General features: G+C 48.1%; 1 protein-coding gene across 1 annotated transcript; it reads right to left on the bottom strand.

Annotated features, from left to right (window-relative positions):
- Positions 1–737: 737 nt before the first annotated feature.
- Positions 738–18,710, bottom strand: LOC144168556 (monocarboxylate transporter 12-like). Its single transcript, XM_077697514.1, has 5 exons — positions 18,512–18,710; positions 14,086–14,229; positions 8,315–8,808; positions 5,008–5,259; positions 738–1,232 (listed from the first exon to the last, which is right to left on the bottom strand). Exons 1-5 carry the CDS (start codon positions 18,708–18,710, stop codon positions 1,002–1,004), a joined length of 1,320 nt encoding a protein of 439 aa, XP_077553640.1. The 3' UTR covers positions 738–1,001.
- Positions 18,711–20,283: the final 1,573 nt, after the last annotated feature.

The following is a 20,283-nucleotide window of genomic DNA, read 5'->3' as shown; positions in this document are numbered from 1 at the left end:
AAAGGAAAGTATATTATCCTATGCAGGAACGAGAGAAATGTTACAGCTCCCATCTGTACAGCACAAAGCCTGACATTCCTTCTGGTCTGAACTGACACGCGTGCAGATCAGTCCGAATTTTGCAAGAGAACACAAATCAGTCCTTCCTGGCACGCATCTTCACTGCCAGTATTGCTGCTTAAAACTTTTTTTGCTAGACTTGAGCATTATCTGCCGCCTAACAAAGATTCTGTTTGTCACTGCACGCCGAGCAGAACTCACTTGCAAATTGCTTGCGTGACCTTTAATCCATTCTTTTACAGTGACCACCAATAAATGTTAGACACTGGTCTCAAAACAAATTCTTTTAATTTTGAAGCAAACTCGGGGAAACTTGTCAGCCTTGCTGTTTTTTTCCCATTGATTTCAAATATGCCACTATTTTTTCAGTTGGTCAATTAGTTCCCAAGATAATTAGAGATAATTAGCCATTTGTGGTGGAACAATAGACAAAACAGTGTTGGTCATAAAACTGTTCTCTCTGTGTTTTCCAATATACTATGAACCCTGGCGAATGCAATAATCAAAGCGGTTTTGTAATGCATTGCTTAGAACTAATTTTACAGCTCATTAAACTTCGGTGGCACCAGTGGCAAGGAACCATTTCGAACACAGATTTCAAACACCAAAGTTCAATGAAAAAAAAAAAAAAAGACCAACTGAAAAAAATATGGCATATTTGAAATCAGTGGGAAAAAACAGCAAGACTGACCAGTTTCACATAGTTTACTTGAAAATTAAAAGAAGTTTTTTTAGGTTTGCAAGAAGAAGTTTGAAAATTAAAAGTTGTTTTAAGACCAGTGTCCCCCCTAGCTTTTAAGTTAATCTGCATCATTCGGGGCCTTTCTCCAATCCAGTTGTTGGTAAACATCTAGGGATGTGCTTCATTGCATTCGTTTGGGCCCAGCACCTGACCCACAGTATTTCTAAATGGGGATACTGAAACCGGCTGAAACTGTTGTCTAAGCGGGCCACCCGGACTCACCGATGAGCAGCGGTCTGGCGAGCGTGCTGACCCCCATAGTGAGCCTGTGCATGCCATACGTGATTGGCAGGTGCTGGTCGCCCAAGTGGTCTGCCAACAGCACAGGCATGGACGTGATGGTGCCGCCATTGTTCAGGCCAAATATCAACGCCACCATCACCAGCGACGTGATGCTGCCCAACACAGTCAACAGGATGTAGCACACGCCCTGCGCATGCACAGGCGTATCGTGACGGAGCGCGTTGCACCTCGAAATCTCCTGTTGGGCAAAAAGCACTGCTCTCGAAATCATCACACACAGTCACTTCACCATTAGCGTAGAATTTTTTAGGCAGCAGTCAAAGTATTTTTGCACACCTTTGAAGGTGAATAGGCAGTATTGCAGGGGCGATATTAGATTGAAGAAATGATTCTGCAAGGACCTATGAACGTGCGTGCCATTGGGTGTAGTTTTATGTGCTGCGACTGTTTAGAGTTGAAAGGTTCAGTATGCAGACTTAGAGCTACCTGCACTCATTCTAAGATAAATTACTCAGAGCTGCTCCTAACCAGGTAAAATGTGTTAGGTAACCACTACGGTAGCTGGGGAGCCCAGGCATCGTGGATCAGACCTTAATGCGATGGAGTAAAAAAAAAATTTGCCAGACTTACTGCGCATGTTTAATTTGCCATTGTGAGAAAGTACGTTATACTCGTGTATGACTCAGTATTAACCACTATGTATATAATTTGTAGGGCATATGCACTACCAGCCCTTCGCATCTCATTCGGCATTCGCCCATGGGATGCATTTCGAACAAATACAGCTGATCATGGCTTTCGCCCAACCTCATCAGCCAGGTTGTAATCTGCCTCTAAACATTTGCTTCATACCTACAAATATTGCAATTACCCATGATCATACATTAGTTGGATCATCTTCACCCCTCTGAAAACTTCGATTTGATACTGCATTCAAAACTGCATTACGAGATCGTGTCACTGAGCCACTCTATCATTCATTGTGCAAGCATGCCGGCTGACAGCTGCAGCTGTTATCTATAGCAATTGAAGAGAAAGACCAGCTGTGAATGTGAACATGTATCCATATGGATACATGTTCACATTCGTTGTAGTATACCACTGGAATGGGCGCATGTACTCCAAATCGCTGGGATTCGCACCGGTAAACCTGGTGCGTGGAAATCTGATACCACCACGTATCATATTCCATGCCAAACATTCCAGACGGTGCTGCGCTCGCCCATATCCGATCAAACTATAAAAATTCCCAGTCGATCTTTTCAGTGCGCTATTCATTCTCGTGACCAATTTTTTGGAAGGAATAATTTGAATATTGCGGCTGTGACCAAAACTTAGGCTGCTAATAAAAATAATTCGAGAAAATAAAATATACGGAGCGCAGTAAAAAAAAATCAGGTGGCAAAAAAAGAACACGTAACACTTCTTTGCATTCACAGCTGCTAGTTTGTATCAAAACGTGCTTTGCGGGGAAGCAATGCGCCGTTTCTAGCCATATTTAGACATTCTTTTACGGCTGTTACAACTTCGTCAGAGACAGTATCGGCAGGTCGTTGGACGGTAATTAATTGAAAAAAATATGGGAGTCGGGAAAAGAGTAGCTTCGTAGAGCTAAACGCATTAAGATAGAAAAAATTGCACATGTTTAGGCCCTAGTTTAATCGGAGTACCTTTTAGATGCAACGCATCTCTAACTCGCCTTGTCCCTCCGGCGTCCGTCCGTAGTCCGCACGCCTCTCCCCCATTCTCGCCGCGCCAGCTGCGCGCTCCGCCGCTCTCATCGCAGCGCCATCTGGGCGTTAGCGCTCGCTCCCGTCGCCGTGCCAGCTGTGCGTCAGCGCGGGTTAGCGCTCGGTTAACACATGCGCATGCGCTGCTCTCTCTCTCATTCCCCTCACCGTTAACGCGCTACATATAAACGCGATAACTGCGCCGCTCCGCTCAGTCGCTCCACCGCCGCCGCTCCGACATCCGATGACCGCCGATGATTTGAATGGAGACTAACAGGTCTGCTACCGCGATGGTCGGCGCAACCGTAACAAGCACCGCCCAGATGCGTCGCATCACCCCATGGTTTCCCCCGCGGAAAGATGTAGTCAATTTTTGTTTTAAACGAGATTTTTTAAATGCGGAGCATTTCTTAGGCTCGCCTGGTCCTCCGTCGTTGATGGCGGCGCCGTCCACACGTGCACTCCGCAGGTGCGCGTCTCTCCCCCGTACCCACCTCGCTCTCAGCAACGGGGGAGCGCGTGCGGGGGAGCGCGTCTGCGCGAGCATGCGCCGTAGCTACCCCGTGCGCCTCGTCGCTCTCAACAACAGCTGCGGCGGTGCGGCAGGGAGCGCGCGTGTGTGCGCTCCCTTAAAGCCATTATAAAGCCATTAACACCGCACCACACCGCATATTCTAACGGACCTTGCGTCGTAGCAGAAGTTCGGTACAGCCCAGCAACCTCAACTGCCTTGTAATGACCATGTTTATATGCATGGATGTTCAGTCACTGCGCCTTCCCTTCTGGAGTTTTTGTTATGGGCCATTTATGTGCATTCACGCACGTTCCTGTTTCTCTTCGATTTCAAGACCAATTATACAGATACGCACACATTGCTGCTTTACTGCACCGCATGCATGCAACTGACGTAATATCCATTGATGTGCTAAAATTCGATACTCTGAATACTTGGAAAATATGTCTGCTATTCGATTCGAAACGTGACGTAGTTTTACCGTTTGAAGTGTTCGCAGTTTCTGAATATTCAAAGTTTACAAATGATAGAGCCAGCCATAAATGTTGGCTTTGCCGCACGACATGCAAATTTTTAAGCTTTCCCGCAAGGCATGCTTTTTTGGGTTGGCTTTTTGCATAACGCTAAAGCTGCGCAAAAAAGCTTAGCACGTACATACGCCTTTCGCTATACAAGTGTATTGCTAACTCTGGTGCTTGTTAGCTGAAGTGTAACGCTGCTCGTGTAAAAATAAGCCAAAGATGTATTTCCTGTCACTATGGTGGCATATGACTGAGGAATCAACTCGTTTGCAATGTTTGCAGTAAAATACTTGCCATATACCAGCCAAAAGCATGCCTGGCAACGATCTCCTTTGAATGACCGGAGGGATTGCATCCAGTCAGATATACTCCAGTCATTCATAACACGTTGAGATACCCGCATTTCGTTATTTATATCAATTTTGTACCATATTTTATTAAGCAGTAACACATAAACACCCGGTTGTGCTAAGTCCTGACAAGCTACCTTTTTTCGTAGCCATGTTTCAGGCTGTATAGTATTCGTATGCGATGCTATATGCAGTCCGTTTTTACTGTTCGTTATATCTTGAATCGGGATAGGTATACTACGACAAACTGTACGACAAGAGGACGGGGACGTCCAATTTGTCGTAGTATACCCAGCGCAATGAAATATGAAGCAATACCAACTAGCCCCATTCTACGGCCTTTTGAACTTCGGAAATATTTTATTTGATTCGCAGTCTGTTTTTGCTATTCGTATTCGATTCAAAGTCAATTTGATATTCGCGGACCTCGTGTAATTTTCAATGACGTCACGACGTCAACGGACACGGTGATTGCGGCAAATTTGTCCGTAACACTGGCACAGCTCAGCATCTCGAAAACGAAAACGAGTTTTTCGAAAACGAGCTCCACAGGTCGAATTGGGGAGGGCATATAAATTACACTCGTGTTTAAAATTATCAACGAGGGCCTGTACTTCCTAGGCGAATCCATGATTCTTCAGCGAGATCGCTTGTAGGTGTGACCAGCGTCACTGTCAGGACCACGCACACCGATATAAGGCCACACGGTGGGACTTTCATATGCTTTGAACAGGTTCCAAGGGCTGCTGTATCTCCTATATTTTCCACAGCAGATGCCCCTGTCCTCAAAGCAATTTCAAGTGTCACGCCATCTATACATCCACCTAGTGTGAACGTGGTCACCGACCTGCAAGGCGAAGTTGACGATGAGCAGCTGCTCTCGAGTGATGAAGCCGCGGTCGGTGATGTAGCCGCTCCCGAGGCGACTGCAGAAGTCTCCCATGGCCATGGTCGAAATCAGGATCGCACCTTGTTCGCTGGAGGCCTTATCGGACACGTGGTCTACGATGGTCATCAGGTAGGTGCCGAACACGTAGCCGTAAACGATGCCGGTCACCATTAGCAGAACGAACATCGGTTTCCGAAAGAAACCCTGCGCCTGCACGCAATCATCCCGCCCACGGTGACGTTACCATTCAATGCCTGACGTCACTGTCTCTTACATCACTGAAATCACGTGTAATGCCTGCCAACACGACATAGCCGCCATTGCCTAGAAAGGCACGAATGCTTACAAAGACATTGTGATTTTTCTGTCCAGAAAATCTACAGACGAAAATAAATCTTGGCTGAAGAGTTGTGCGCCCAGGAGTCAATTATTTTGGAATGTTCCCTGCTAACTCCAGGCGAATCGAAGTTCGGAAAGCTATGCCACACTTGGACGAAATTAGAAAATTTGTCTGAACTACTCCGGTCCTCGAGCCTACGGGGTTTGTAGCTTAAGCACTCAGTTACTGCTACATGCAGGAACAGTATATATACACAGCGGGAGAGATAATTGCCATACACCAACAAAACTAAATAGGCCGTGTGGTACAACTACGGGCAGAGCCCTACTGCAGGCAGTAGGATACGCAAGTACGAAGTGTTAACACGACTTTCTAGTACCGATGCTTAAGAAAATTTCCCACTTCGTAGAAACAGCCCCGGTACCCCACAACATGAATAAAGAGCGCAATGCATCCAGGCACAGGATACGAGCGGTATACTACGCAAAGGAATTAATCCGACACACACATCAGAAGCACATCGTTGCCACCGCTGCTGTACGAAACCATAGCCTACCTCAGTAGCACAGGAGCGGAGGCATCAGAGCAGAGAACCTGTATTTCTGCAGAAAAAAACTAGCAGTCGCACGGGCTGCAATGCACATGCTAACTCTCGGCAAATTCATCAATGCTGTGTTTCATACATTAGAGCAACGCTTCACATACTCGTTCATTTTACCGCTTCTTCACACATGATCTAAAAGGATTGATATGAGTATGTACACTGGGTTTCTGGACACACCTGATTGGCGGGGAAATGAAGGAGTTAACAACAAGGAAGCCTCCGAATTTTTTTATAACCCGGGGGGGGGGGGGGGGGGGGGGGAGCAACGATACTGACAAGTAGACCAGTTCTGCATCGCATCTAATATTGAGTACCGATACGTATTTTTGGGGGCTCAAACTTCGCACAACTATATGCGGCTTTGATGTCCGCGTTAGCACGCGCTCTCGGCGTCTGTAGCGCGAACTCGGCGCGCCTGTGCTCCCCACTTCAGGCACCACCGCACGTGAACTGGCGAGTAGAAGAGCACGAGAGAGATCACGCCACGAACGCTGGGCAGAGTGTTCTCGAAGGTCGAGCTGGCCGACGCCGGGCGCTCCTCACGAGGCGCACGCTCACGTGCGCTCGGTGTTTGAACTAAAAGCTTAAAACAGCTCAGCTGTTAAAATGAGCAAAGCAATCGGAAAGTTATATGAAGTACGGCATCGCCGCGAAGTTTTTTAATTTGAATAATTTTCTCGCTTTGTCCGTTTCTTCTTTCGTCTTTTGTTGCTTTTTCTTTTTCCTCCTTTCATGTTCGTCCATTCCAAGAATACATGTATGTCCCACTTACGACTTGAGCACGTCGCCCAATGGGCTGCTATTCACACTAGCAACCAGTGATTGTGCGACTGCGTGTCATGGTGTAGCTTGCCGTTCTACAGAACGAGGACCTGCGCTCTTTCTTCGTGCTTCAAACAAACAAAAAAATAAAGTTTCAGAGGGCAGACGGTTGTAGAGACGCAGTAGCTTTACTTCGTCGTCGAGCGTCAATTTGGCGACTGAGCTGGTGCCTTCACCCTTCATGCTCTGCCAGCGCTTCAAGTCTACTGAGAGACATATTTGTAAAGTGATCTTGTTTTCATGCTCAAAGGGCACTCCTAACGCGTTTCACAATGCCGGAAATTTGTCGTCCAATGACCGAGCGCTTTGCCAGCGGCCATCGAATGCCAACCAGTTATTGGGCCCGCCGTGCCTACGTCATCTGTCACCTGTGGCCACTAAAACGATGACTAATCAGCACGAAAAATGCACAGGCGTGGCGTTAAATCGCATATCCGTTCTTTTTTTTTCGCTGCAGTATTATTGTAGGCTAGCCTCCCCGCTTGCTTCCTTCTTTCAACACTCCCGTGGCCGCTGCGCTAGATTCCAGCTTCGGACGGGCGCTCACTCTTGGCGGCTGCGTCGTCGTTTCCCGTTGGCGATGATTACGTCCTTCTGCGGACGTTGACGACCACGGCTGATAATCGCGGCTACTCCGGATGGATAACGCTCACGGAAAACCGCTCAATGAGCCTAGTAACGCTATCGTGTTAAAATATTTTAAATACAGAGCATTTCTTAGCCTCGCCTCTTCCTGCGTCGGACGGCGTCCACAGCTCCGCGTCCGCAGCAGGTGCGCCTCTCCTCCTTCCCTCCTCTCTCTCAACAGCAGCTGGCGCGCGCATGCGTCGTAGTCAGCCCGTTCACTCCGTCGCGGTCTCGGCGTAACAGGTGCGTGATAGCAGCGCGGTGGGTCGTGGAAGGGCGCGCGCTGCTTGCGCATGCGCGCTCTCCCCCCCCCCCCCCCCCCCCCCCCCCCCCCCCCGTACTGCTCTCCCTCTACTGCGCGCGCTGCAAATATAAAGCGGCTAGCGGTCACTCGTGCTTCAGTCACTGCGTTGCTCCTTCCTTCCTTGGTTGACGCTCGCTCCACCCTAACGCGACTTTACTCTCCTCTCTCTACCCCAAACCAACACCAACGCAACAACGACCCAACTACCCACCCTAACGCGACTTTACGCGGCGTTAACGACCCCCAATGCTCTGCATTTACTCGTGTTCCCCTCGCGGGAAGGCGCGGGAATTTTTTGTTTTGCACACTTTCGCGCAACATGATGCGGCAATACTATGAGTTTGCGCACAACAGATATGTAAATTCAGATGGTCGGTACTTTAAAGTTTGCGGTTTGTGCGCTGAATGCTATACACAGCGCGGGAAAGAAACGAGAAAGGAAACCGTACGTTATTATAAAAAAATATCTAGACAAGTGGCACCACCTGGTCAGTCATTGTATGAATGTCCATGGTGAAGCGAAATTCTCCCGCGAGACCAATCCGGCCTAAAGAAAGTGTCCACTTACCTCGGGCCTGTACTCATCAGGCGCGCGTGCCAGGACGGACATCACGAGGCCGCTTTCCAGCAGCATTTCGGAGCTGAATATGTCGCTGAGGGGGAGCTTGCTCTCTGCCAAGTTATCTCTGCTGCTGCTCCTGGAGCTGATGTCGTCGGAGCGCGTGGGCACCGCGTGCAGCGGCCGCGGGTAGACGTGCGTCGAGCGCAGCGCGATGCCGGAGGCTACCACGTTGAGCACGAGCGCGGCCACGATGAGCATGGTGCCCTGCAGGCCGTACTTCTGCAGCAGTGACCCGAGCACCGGCGGCAGGATCATGCTGCTTAGCGCTGCGCCGGAAAAGCTTACGCCGCTCGCTGAGGCGCGGTACTTCTCGAAGTAGCGACACAGCACCACCACGTTCGCGGGCGCCACAATTCCAGAGCCCGTGCCTGCGAGATCGAAGGGTGATAAGTTGAGTCGATGGTGCAGAGACGAGCTCAACTTGGCGATAACTTGTGGAGCTGCGCGTTGACATATACGGCATCATAAAACTTCTCGAGGCTCGAATTCGTCCAACACTCTTTCAGTTCGTTTGCGGGGCAAAACACCATAGATGCTCTCTTTAGCCGCCATTGGACGAGTTCTAAATCATTAGTACTTCGAGGCGTGTGATGGACATGTTCTGTCGGAAGATTTCTTTTCTCGCTGCACGTGCAGAACTTGACGTCCCTCCACACCCTGCATTCTCACCATCACTCCTAGTTCAAAAGGGAGTGAGGTTTATCCTTACGTTACTTCTCGCCGTGTGGAGATATACATTATACATTGATTCGACCTGTAGATGAGCCGGAGTTGATCGCCACCGGAGCAGGTCAGGCTGTGCGGTAGGCTGGGGAACCATTAAACAAGTCTGCATGATATAGTATGAGCTTATGCTCCAATTCCACGTGGAGCCATCCTTGATACAGGGCATAGAGGACGCATGAGGAAGCAGAAAAGTCGCGACGGGGGTGACGCGTGCAGCTGCCCTAACCACTGAGCGCTAAGACGGCCAAAGCAGTGTCCACATGGGCCACGTTGCCTACGCGACTTTAGCGACTGGAGCTGACGACGTCGAATAGGGATCGTGGTGGTGGGAAACGCAAACTAATGACGGGTACAAGGGAAGAAAACGAAGGCGTCCCGAGTGCTTCGTGTCGTCTTCGTTTTCGTATCCTTCTCTTGTAACCGTCGTTAGTTGCCACGGTGGTTCCCACCACCGCGATGGATCGCCAACTCGCCAAAGCTTCTGCTCTTAAGTCGAATAGGCAACGTGAACGCTGAGCCGACAGCTTGAGCCCTGTTCTCTTTCCAAATATTTTATTTTTGTTGTGCAATTCGCGCAGCTCGAGCCGACGTCTCATTGTTTATGGCCTGCTTTTATCTCGCGTCTTCGAAGCTGTTTTAACCTGTTTTATTATTACTTTTTTATCACAAAAACTCATGCCTCGAGTATCTTTAACGGGAGGAACGCTGGTGCTCCCGGTTATGTCTTTATGTTTTGCATCCAATGTGCCTACGTTTTTTTGTGCTGAATGATGTTGACATGTATGAGCCATATATATCAGGAGGTCGAACCGGAACCGAACCGAACCGAAAACCGGAACTGAACCGGTATTTTTGCCGGAACTGAACCCGAACCCGAACCGTTATTTTTTGACCATGCTTTACCCGAACCGGAACTGAACTGAAAAAAGAAATAACGGTTACCCGCTCGCGCACTTTCCCCTCCAGACAATTGAGCATTATCACGCTCTATGTAACAGGGGAAATGAATGAGCACCAACGTAGCAATGGTCTGTTGCTGCTGGAAGCGCGAGCGCATAGTGCAAGCTGACCAAACGAAATGTCATTCTCGGCAGCTTGCAGGGGATATAAAACGACTTTGTTCTTTCCTAGCTGTGACTTTATTGGAGCAATAAGGCTGCAGGAGTGCTCTACTGCACAACAGTGAAAGCCCACACCCGATGTGTGCAAACTTTCTGCATTTCATAATTTGTTTAAAAGGTCCGACGCCTGCAAATTGGTAATACTTGACAAGTGTGACCGCAGGAGCTGCTCAGTGGCTAAGCCGTTTGCTGCTGACCACAAGTGGCCTCGAACTCCCTTCCACACGAACGTTTTTCTGAAGTAGATGGAAATCTAGAACGTCCGTATATCGAGATTTTGATCGACGTTTAATATCATCAGCTGGTTAAAATAAGTCTGACAGCCTGCAACATAAGCTACGCCTAGGAGCAGAGATATAGTACGGGGCATCAACTGCGCCTGTTTTTTTTTTAAATGTGTTTACACGGAAAACAACAAAAAAGAAAAGGCGAATCACGTTGTTTTAAAATATTACGCAAAAAGTAAGTAAAACCGAAGAAGTAAAAAAAAAACACCAAAACGTGGATATTGCTCTATACTTTTCTTTGCCCTGCCTTTCACAACCAAACGTGTCATCAGTGCGAATGAAGTGAGTTCCGTGGTCAGTTTTTGAGGACAGTACAGTGGACAAGTTCCGTTTTTACAGATACAAATAACAACAGGTATGTCAGGGAAAACTGTTAAGGTGCGCACTTAATCCCTTGGCAAGAAACTGCAGCCCTTGGAAGGAGGAACAGTAATAAAACAGATGACACGTCCAGAAAGGCAGGCCGGTACCTCACACATACCCCATTCGCCCAGCGATCATCTTTTCTGCTTGTTCTGCAGTTTTGTCACTTTCAGATCTGCTTTTTTTTCGAAGGTGCACTTGTACTGACTGCCCAACCCGCTACATTACTTCTACTGCTACTCGTTCCGGAGGGGAGTACTGCTGTGGACGAATTAAAGAGCGTATACCCAAAAAAGTCCCATCTCATGCTCCGCGCGTCAAATTTCCCTTTCATTTTTTAACAGCATAATCTTTTATAAGATTCCGCAATGTAGCACACAGAACGATGGCCAGGGGTCAGGCGGTATGACATACTGATTGTAATGCACACATCCGGAATTCCGGATAGCTATCGCAAAAGGAATTGCAGTGGTCAGGGCAATAATGCAGTGACTGAGCGTTAACTAAAGCTTACTTTTAACAAAAGTGTGGCTAACACATTCGATAAGGTGACAGTTAACGAATTATTCTGGGTTACCGAATAATTTAATTCATTGGTAGTATTTATGTGCCCGTTGTAGGATTTTTCTCTTTTGTTACAAATATAAAAAAAATGTGCGCCATTGGTATTAAGCGCTGGTATTTGAACGCGCCAGTACGCAGTCCCAAATTTAAGGCTTCAAGGTTAGCGTGATGGGTGATCCCATAGCGACGATTGCGATTTCAACAAAAACGGAAAGGGCAGAAAATATATCCCACCGTCATATCTCTTGGCGGTGGCTTTATGAATAGTCGACAGGACAACATAAAGTCTGGGCGAGAAAGGAGGTGGTAAATCGTAGCCACTTGAGCTGCTTTTCTAATATTTCGTCATTATTTAAAGTTTGCTTTGCAATTGCGCCAATACCCTTGGGTAACAGCAGCATCTTGCATTTTTGTTTGTATTTTGATTTGGCCACCATCGTTTTAAACTACGAAGTTTTTTTTTTTCATTTCGGTGATAATTCAACACACACACACACACACACACACACACACACACACACACACACACACACACACACACACACACACACACACACACACACACACACACACACACACACACACACACACACACACGCACACGCACACGCACACGCACACGCACGCACGATTCACCGTGACTATGTCATTATAACTACCAGGATGTATTTCTTATGTGACCAACGTTTTTCCCCTAATCAAAACATTTAATTTGAGACCCCATACACCTACGGGTCATCATTATGAAATCCAACCTTTATTATGCCTCACGATAACTAAGTCATGATTATGACCACGAAGCATTTTTTGTTTGTCCCGCGTGATTTCCCTCCTCGAGACCTTCAATTTGATACCCCACATGCCGTAGCGGCTTATCTCTGAATTTTAACCCAATCTGTGGCTATCCATGACTCGAGTGTTACACGGTTCGCCATTTTCGATATTTTTCTGATTTCTTTCTTTTAGTTTTTTTTTTAAATTTAGTTTGATGAATTATCTACATTTACGCTTTTATATGATTACAGGTCGAACTTCCGTGATATCTGCATTTTTGGCGTTACACGATCCTGGCCGGGGAAGGTGGAGGGGGGTACTCAGCAAAGAATGCTACGCACTAAAAAAGCAAAGGCACATCCATGTACGGCTCGCGCTTCAGAGATTCGCGGGGACAGTTCGCTTTGACACAAGGCGTTTTTTCAGGATGCAGAGCAAGAATGCAGGGAACCGTAACCCTAAACAGCTTCGACGTAAACGAAATGAGCAGTGAGCGCACATTTCCTCGCCCAATGGTGTTTGTTTCTCCCCAGGGCCCCAACACACCGTCGAGTCTGGGTTCCTCTGTCATGAACACGAACACGGAGCCTATATCAAGAGTTTGGTATCCAATATATACGCACAATTGCTCGTAACCCGCGCTACTCATCATGGCCAGCAGGTATAGCTGTATTAAATCTGCAACGAAAATTGTTACCTCACAGGAGTTACCGTGTCATGTCGTACCGAATGCAAGAGTTTGAGCTCATGAATCTGCACCCGTAATATTTTTACCCCGTGTGAATTTTAAAACTCTGTCTGCTAATCAAATCAGAGCTACTGAGCCCGAGTAAATTCCTGCTACCAGAGAGTTGTGAGTCCATTGGAGTTCTGAATTCATTTTGAGTTTTCAGTCCATTTTGAGTTCTGAGTTCATTTTGAGTTTTGAGTAAATTTTGAGTTTTGAGTCAACTTTGAGTTTGAGTACATTTTGAGTTTTGAGGGCATTTTGAGTTTGAGTACATTTTGAGTACTGAGTACATTTTGAGTTTGAGTACATTTTGAGTTTTAAGTCCGAGTGAGTTCTGAGTGTTGCGCTCACTGTGAGTTTGAGTTTGAGTGAGCGCAGATGTGCTGCTCAGCATTGAGTCTGAGTTTCAGTGAGTGGTGATTCGAAAAAAAAAATTGAGTGATTTTGAGTGAGCCGCGCCAACTTTGCCGAGGTATGATGGAAGGTAATGCGGTTTCCTTTGAATTTTATGGAATAAAGTGTTCTATATATTCTGGGCCTCTTCGATTATTAGTCCCGGATCGCCCGCGGACTGCCCGAGACCCGATCCGGTGCTTGACTTTCCGATGTATTCCTATGGGACTTCCGGTCCGAACGCAGTCCTCGGATTGCCCGCGGACCGTCCAGGACTGGAAAATCGAGGATGGCCACGAGTTGTCAAATAGGGTCCGTGAAGCCCCCCTCCCCACCCCTCCTCCAGAACAATGCCCTCCTTCCCCTCCCTCCCTCCCTTTACATTTATCACTTTGCCAAACCCCTTCGGTAAAGCAAGGCTTTGCTGCAGGGCACGTATAACACCACGCGTTTTAGAGTCGGCTTTTTGCGCAATACTCCAGGTGAGCGAAAAAAGCCGAGGCATATATTAGGTGTTTTGGCATATAAAAAAGGCATATATTAGGTGTTTTGGGGGACTTCAGCTGTAAAAGGAAATTGTTTAACATGACGTGCAAGTTACGGCATCATTGACACAGATCTTCATATTTCTTTGTGAGGCCCCCACTACTTAAGAGTCCCAAAAAGGATCCCCACACCGTCATGGTTGATGACCACTGCTACATTTTCCGCGACAAATAAGTGGGACAAGAAGCACTGCTAATGGATGCGAAGGCTTACCGAAGCCGAAGCCAATGAACAGAATGTAGGCGGTAAGCGTACTCCAAATGAAGCAACCAATGGCGCTCGCCGAAGCGAGCACGGCAGCTGCGATGTTAAGAATCCGTGTGTCCCAGTACTTGACCAGAATGCCAGCCGTGAGCGCTGCGGGGAACGGTGAGTTAGGCTTAGCAGCACTGGTCACTTACAAAGGCAAAAAAATTGATCCACCGGACTACGCTGATCGCCATGTGTCGAACAGCGCACTGCAACATGGAACGCGTAGCGTGGGCACGTCTGTGTTTAGTGATTAGGCTCGCTCAATGCGCTCGCTTAACTGCGATTTACAAGTCTTGTTTCAAAGTAGAATTGTATGGAGGCATAATACAAGCGTACGTAAACACACGTCGCATGGTGGGCGCCGCTGCACACGTCACTACTATATGCAAGCCGTGGCACGGGCGACGCCACGGCCTGACTGCATTTATTGATCGTTAGCGGCACACCTTTCGTTTCGGGATCAAGGCATGGGTCATCTCGCCAGGTGTTCAACCATGTCTACCTCAAATATTAACTTTTGAATTTAGCGCAGCTATTTGCCGTGGACTTATGTCGCTAACAGGTGGTGGCTGTTCTGCATTATATGCTCCTCCCTTGTTTCTTCCACCCCTAATCTAATTTCCTTTTAGTCATTCTACGGCTTTGTAGGTTAGTTACTGCGCATCACCGTTCAAATTAAAACGCGGTTTAGCGTGCTGAAGCTATACCTGTAATATGAGGCGTGCCTGAATGGAAGGTTGCGGATCAATTCGAACAACCTGAGGATCTTTGACGTTCGCTGAAATTTTGTCGCACGGGTATTTTCGTTTTTCGCACCAGAAAAACGGCCGCAGGAGAAGTATCAGACCCGTGTCCTCGTGCTCAGCAGTACAGCGCCCTAGCCACTGCGCCACCACAGCGGGAGTGTGTTACCTTTAAACACTAGGGCTTCAGAAAGTCAGGTATTTTACTCACATGTGGTCTTTAGCAGAGAGAATCTCCTAACACAATGAGCCGATTCATGTCTATCTTCTACAGACCGCACATGTCTAACCGTTCCAAGAACGAGTATTTTGCCGCAGCGAAGCTCATTCACTACCACTTTGCTCTGGATTTAAAAAAAAACTCGCGCCAATCCACCCTGTGAAGGTGGTTGGAAAGCGAAGCTGTAAACGACACCCACAATGATTACCCATGCGACGTCACTTGAATTCACACACGTGCCTCTACAAACATTCAAACCAGAGACAAGTGAAATGCACTTAACCACACCCTTTATTACTTCGAAGAGATATTCCTTGCTAATCGTAAATCAATGTATGATTCATGAACGGTGGGTGGTTGAGTTGTACTGGTGAAGTACATCAGTGGAAACTTCTTATAAAATTGAAGGAAGCTCAAACCCGGTGTTAGACGATTTCCCTTCTCCTCCGTTTCTGCCGCCGACGACGGAGCAGACGAGACCGGCGGCAGAGACGGAGATGTGAGATGCCATGCGTTGGTGTGAGCTTCCTTCAATTTTTAAATTTAAAACTCCTAGCCCATGCGCAAGGCGTGCACATGGCCGCTACACGTGCCGTGGGCGGAGCGAAAAGCGGTGCGAGATGTCGCGTGACGCTCTCGCGTGCCAGTCAGCGCGAACGCAGGGGCTAAACCCGCAGATGTGCTCGGTGAGTGCACCGTCTGTTCCCCCCCCCCCCTCCCCCGTCTTTGCGTGGGCTTGTAGCTCAATCGGTAAGACACAACGGGCTCTCGTTCCGTTGGTATATCCGTTCCAGGTTCGATTCCTGGCGGTGCCAGTAACTTCTGATATTTGTTCGCAGGAGTTTTCTGTTTACACCAACAGTCACGACAGAACCCTTGGGGGGGCCGAGGTAAAAAGCTTCGCTTTAAAAATATTCGCAGCGGCTTCGCACGGCTATGCCATGATATACGTAGCGTGAGCTAAGGTTCAGTTGGAATGATTCTTAGCTTTCCTGGTTCTCTAGTATTAGCTTGATTATCATGCTTACTGCTGCATCAGTGACACACACACGGTATACGCATTAAGTGACACATGTATATTTATCAAGCGGCTCCGGCGCAGCATCACCAATCGCCCCAGAGCTAAGCTGGTTCTACAGGCGCACGCCGGTGTTGCTGCGACGCACGAGCCATCGGTTCCACACCCGGCCACCTCTCGCATGATCAAGTGGACCGGGCCGCCGCGTGTGGAACGGAGGTCGGCGAAGACGCTGGGCGCGTGGGGCAGTGATTTCCCTACACCCCCCCTAGGGGGTGTGTAGACCCCCCCTAGTTTTTGTGGACACCCCCCCTTGAATCCCCAAATTTCACTCTTGTCAGTCCTTGTATGGACATTTTTCAGTATCGATCTGCGCATGCGCGGGCTGCCCGTCTGCTATTCTTGGCAGTAGCCCCGGGCAAAATAAACAAAAGTGCGCCCCCCGAGCTTGCTGTTAGCGTTGCACGTATTTATTTCCTTTTTTTCGACAGCTCGTGGCAACAAAAAAGGCTTTCAAAGGAAAGGGGCAAAGTGGTTTGAGGCTGACCACGCTGCGAGCACATTGCTACCAGCCAGGGAGTAGCGAAAATGAATGAAAACGCATGCGCAGCACGGCTCTTTAGGAGCCACACGAAACTGCTCAACATCGGACAGTGTAGCTCACGCTACAAAAAACAAAATCTCTGCCTTGGAGTTATCGAGCAACCTGCTTTCCTGCAGTCACACGTCTCTGACTGCCAAAGCTCTAATCAGGTTTCCGATTCCATTCTATCCCCATCCAGACCTTCATTTGTACCTCTTTCAATCTTTTTTTGTGTGTTAAATTGGATGTCGGTTGCTGCACTGGTGTTCTCATATTTCATAATCACTCCTAGTCTTTTTTCGCTACTGCGAATTCACGCTTCCATGCGGAGGTACGAAACACCTCGTTTAGGGCGATCCATAGTTCTGAACCTCTCCTCAATGCATGCTTTACTTTGTACTCCTCTGACTTAGAATGGCGCCCAGCTTATATCTTCGTGTTTCACTCATCTTTATTACCTTACAACTTATATTTATGCTGGACTGCTACAGCTTTCCTGCATACGTTATTTGCCCGCCACACTTTCGTTTTATGGTTGAAATTATGGAGAGGTTCTACTCACACAGATATAGCATAGGAGAGACGTTGTGGTCTATGCGTCCATACAGGTCGTAGATGTGGGCCTATGCGTCCATACAGGTAGTGGATATGGGCGTTCATATTTTCAACTAAGAACATTTGACTCGGGCCTCTGAACCAGCTTGCGTCTTTTATAAAACGATCATTTCCTCGTTTTCCTCCCTCCATCCGCTGCCGGTTAACAGCATCCTCTAACCTCGTCGCTTTCCCTGAATTTCTGCCTTTTCCCAATGAGTGTAATTTACAGCCTTCTTGCAAGCAACTCTTACCTGGTGTATTTCTATAGCGAATAAAATAGTTATTGCACCGTTTCCTTTTCAATTTTCGCTTACCCGGCATATTTATTCTTGTTCGCCTTTGTTACTTTCTAAATTGTTCTTTGTGCACTTGTTTATTCCGGCTTTCTGCGAATCTTGAGGTAAATGGTCCGTCCGTCAGCTATTGACCTGGATGATTTCCAGCGCTCAGTGCATACGATATTCTTCGAATTTGCCGCTTAATACGTTCGCCTTTTTGGGTATTGAATCCTCCCAGAAAAGAAGCTACTCCTTTCCAGCCCCAGGCCCGCCTCTAAAGTCCACTCTAAGGAGGAAGGTGCTTTCGCTCTCATTGGTTAACGATAGCTCCAGCCCCCCCTCCCAACCCCAGTGGTCTGCTTGTTCACTTCTACACTTTTTATACGCGACACAACGAATCAGAGACCACGTATCTGCTTCTTCTGTTACCTCTTCGCCATACCACTCCAACAACTCACTTGCGCGTACCCACCGTGGGAAGCTGTCACAATGCCATCCTAGTGTCTTTTCGATTCTAAAAAAACTCGAATCAACTACCAGGAAGCCTGCAGGTGTAATATTCAGATCTCTTGTCCCTGTCGACGCCGTATTTTCCTCCGCGTTGTCACTCACACAGGTTCGCGGTGCCCAGGCAAAACATTGTCCGCTCTCGCCAGCATCTCTCTCTCGAGTGACATCGACCAGCGCGTTACATAGCAGCGCCACCAACGAAAAAACGAGCAACGTGTCTGGTAAGTGTGCGCTGACTCCCCCGTAATGTCGAGGCCAGAATCTCGCTAAATTCTGACCAGTCTATCGGCGGACAAGACACCGAATGCTCTCCTGAGCGTCTGCGTGTGAAGGTTAAGTGGTAACCTCGCGAAGTGTTTCCGAATGTGTCTGTCCGTCACAGAAGCGCGCGCATAGACCGCGGTACAGAACGGGATCTTCGGGTCGTTGCGTGCATACCTTGAATAGAGTTGACGGCGGTGCAGACCTCGAAGGGCCAGGCGGCCTCCTGGCGCTCAATGCGCAGGTCGGACACGAGCCCCACGAGCAGCACGCCCGAGCTGCGGAAAATGATGACGGACCAGAACTGGGCCCAGAAGCTCAAGGCCGCCATGAGCCAGGCGTACCGGCTGTCCACCAGGTGCATCGCTGACGGCATCGCGCTCCCACAGCTGCTGCTCCCGTCTACTTGACACGGCGGCTGCGCAGTCACCCTTGCCGGCTACGCTGGTATTCCTTCGTTCGTCGCGTGCGTGCACGCAGCGCGCAGACGATGACGATGACGACGATGATGATTGGCCTCACGGCAAGCGCGCTCTTTTAACACGAAAGTTTTTTATTCCGACTGAATAAATTTGAGGCGCTAAACAACGGACCAGAAGAAACACGTAGACACAGACAAGGCGCCTTGTCTGTGTCTACGTGTTTCTTCTGGTCCCCATTGTTTAGCGCCTCAAATTTATTCAGTATGTTCAACCAACTAGCCCTGATCAAGCTTTTGTTACGTAATATTTTTTATTCCGTGATTCACAAAGATTTCACTTACGTCATATCCATCACGGAAGGGACGCCAGTTCAACGAAGTAAGTGGCCTGTAAAGGGTGTACCTCTGCACACAGGGCCTTCTTGCGGGGAAGCAACCTTTAGAACCAAAGAGTACGTTATACTTCGGGTTGTTCGTTTTCGGGTTTTATATTTTAAACACGATAGTGTTTTAGGCCGAGATACCCCAAGGTTTCACTGACGTCATATCCGTCACAGAAATGACGCCAGTACACCTTTGCCGAAACTACCCGCGAGCGAGCACACCCACAAGACAGCGAGCCGACCCGCAAATCATGCTCACCTGCAGATTTCGCTGCACATTTCACTTTCGTGTTTTACCGATTCCTATCACTAAGGAATCAACCACAGTTATTTCTTGTATTGACTAACAGAGCGGCATACGCGAATAGAAAGTATTCTGCAAAATTAAAAAAAAATCGTGCGCAATTAAATACGTGTACCGTATCTTACATTTTTAAGGATTTTTCGTTTGTGTTCATCATTCTTGCTTCTTTTGTATTCTATTTGTTGGTAGGTTTGTTGATTATTATGATTACACTTCAGGCCTTGACAGTGCTAAAAAGAACCATTCTGAATATCCGGGTGAGCACGGGTCAGTCGACGAGGACCATCATCATAAGCAGGTGTAAACTCTGCCGGCTCCCTGCCCATTTCGGGATAACTGGAAATGTAAACGCGGACGTTGCAGCATCCACAGCGCATGACCAACGTGGATCAGAAATACCGGTGCCATTTTCTCGCAAAGATGCTTCAGCCCTTGCATCCAGTGTGGCATGGAGCATGCAGCGGTCGCTTTGGGCAGACGCATCCCGCCATTACGCACCCCTTTACTCTATCGACCCGCATTGTAATTTTAAGATGCCACCTGGACTATCCAAGCATGATGAAGCAGTACTGCACAGCATGCGGTTGAACGTCGCCTACACGCGATACTACCGCTACAAAATCAACCAGTCCTCCTCGCCTCTGTGCCCGCGGTGTGCGTGAAGACCTCCAACACCTAATATGTGACTGTGCGCGCTTTACTACACAAAGAGTGTCTCTCGTAGTGTCCCTGGGCCGGCCGCTCTCCGTAGGACTAGAACTGAGGGACGTATTAGGTCCATGGAATTCTTCCAAACGTGCCGCTCGTGCTACAAAAGCCTTATTGGCGTACCTGAAAGACA

The sequence above is a fragment of the Haemaphysalis longicornis genome, unplaced genomic scaffold (assembly GCF_048455015.1).
Source record: "Haemaphysalis longicornis isolate Haplotype H1 unplaced genomic scaffold, Haemaphysalis longicornis Haplotype H1 scaffold_2, whole genome shotgun sequence".
Classification (NCBI taxonomy): Eukaryota; Metazoa; Arthropoda; class Arachnida; order Ixodida; family Ixodidae; genus Haemaphysalis; species Haemaphysalis longicornis.
Note: the sequence above shows the minus strand (reverse complement) of the source record. Positions and strands in the feature narration are given on the sequence as shown.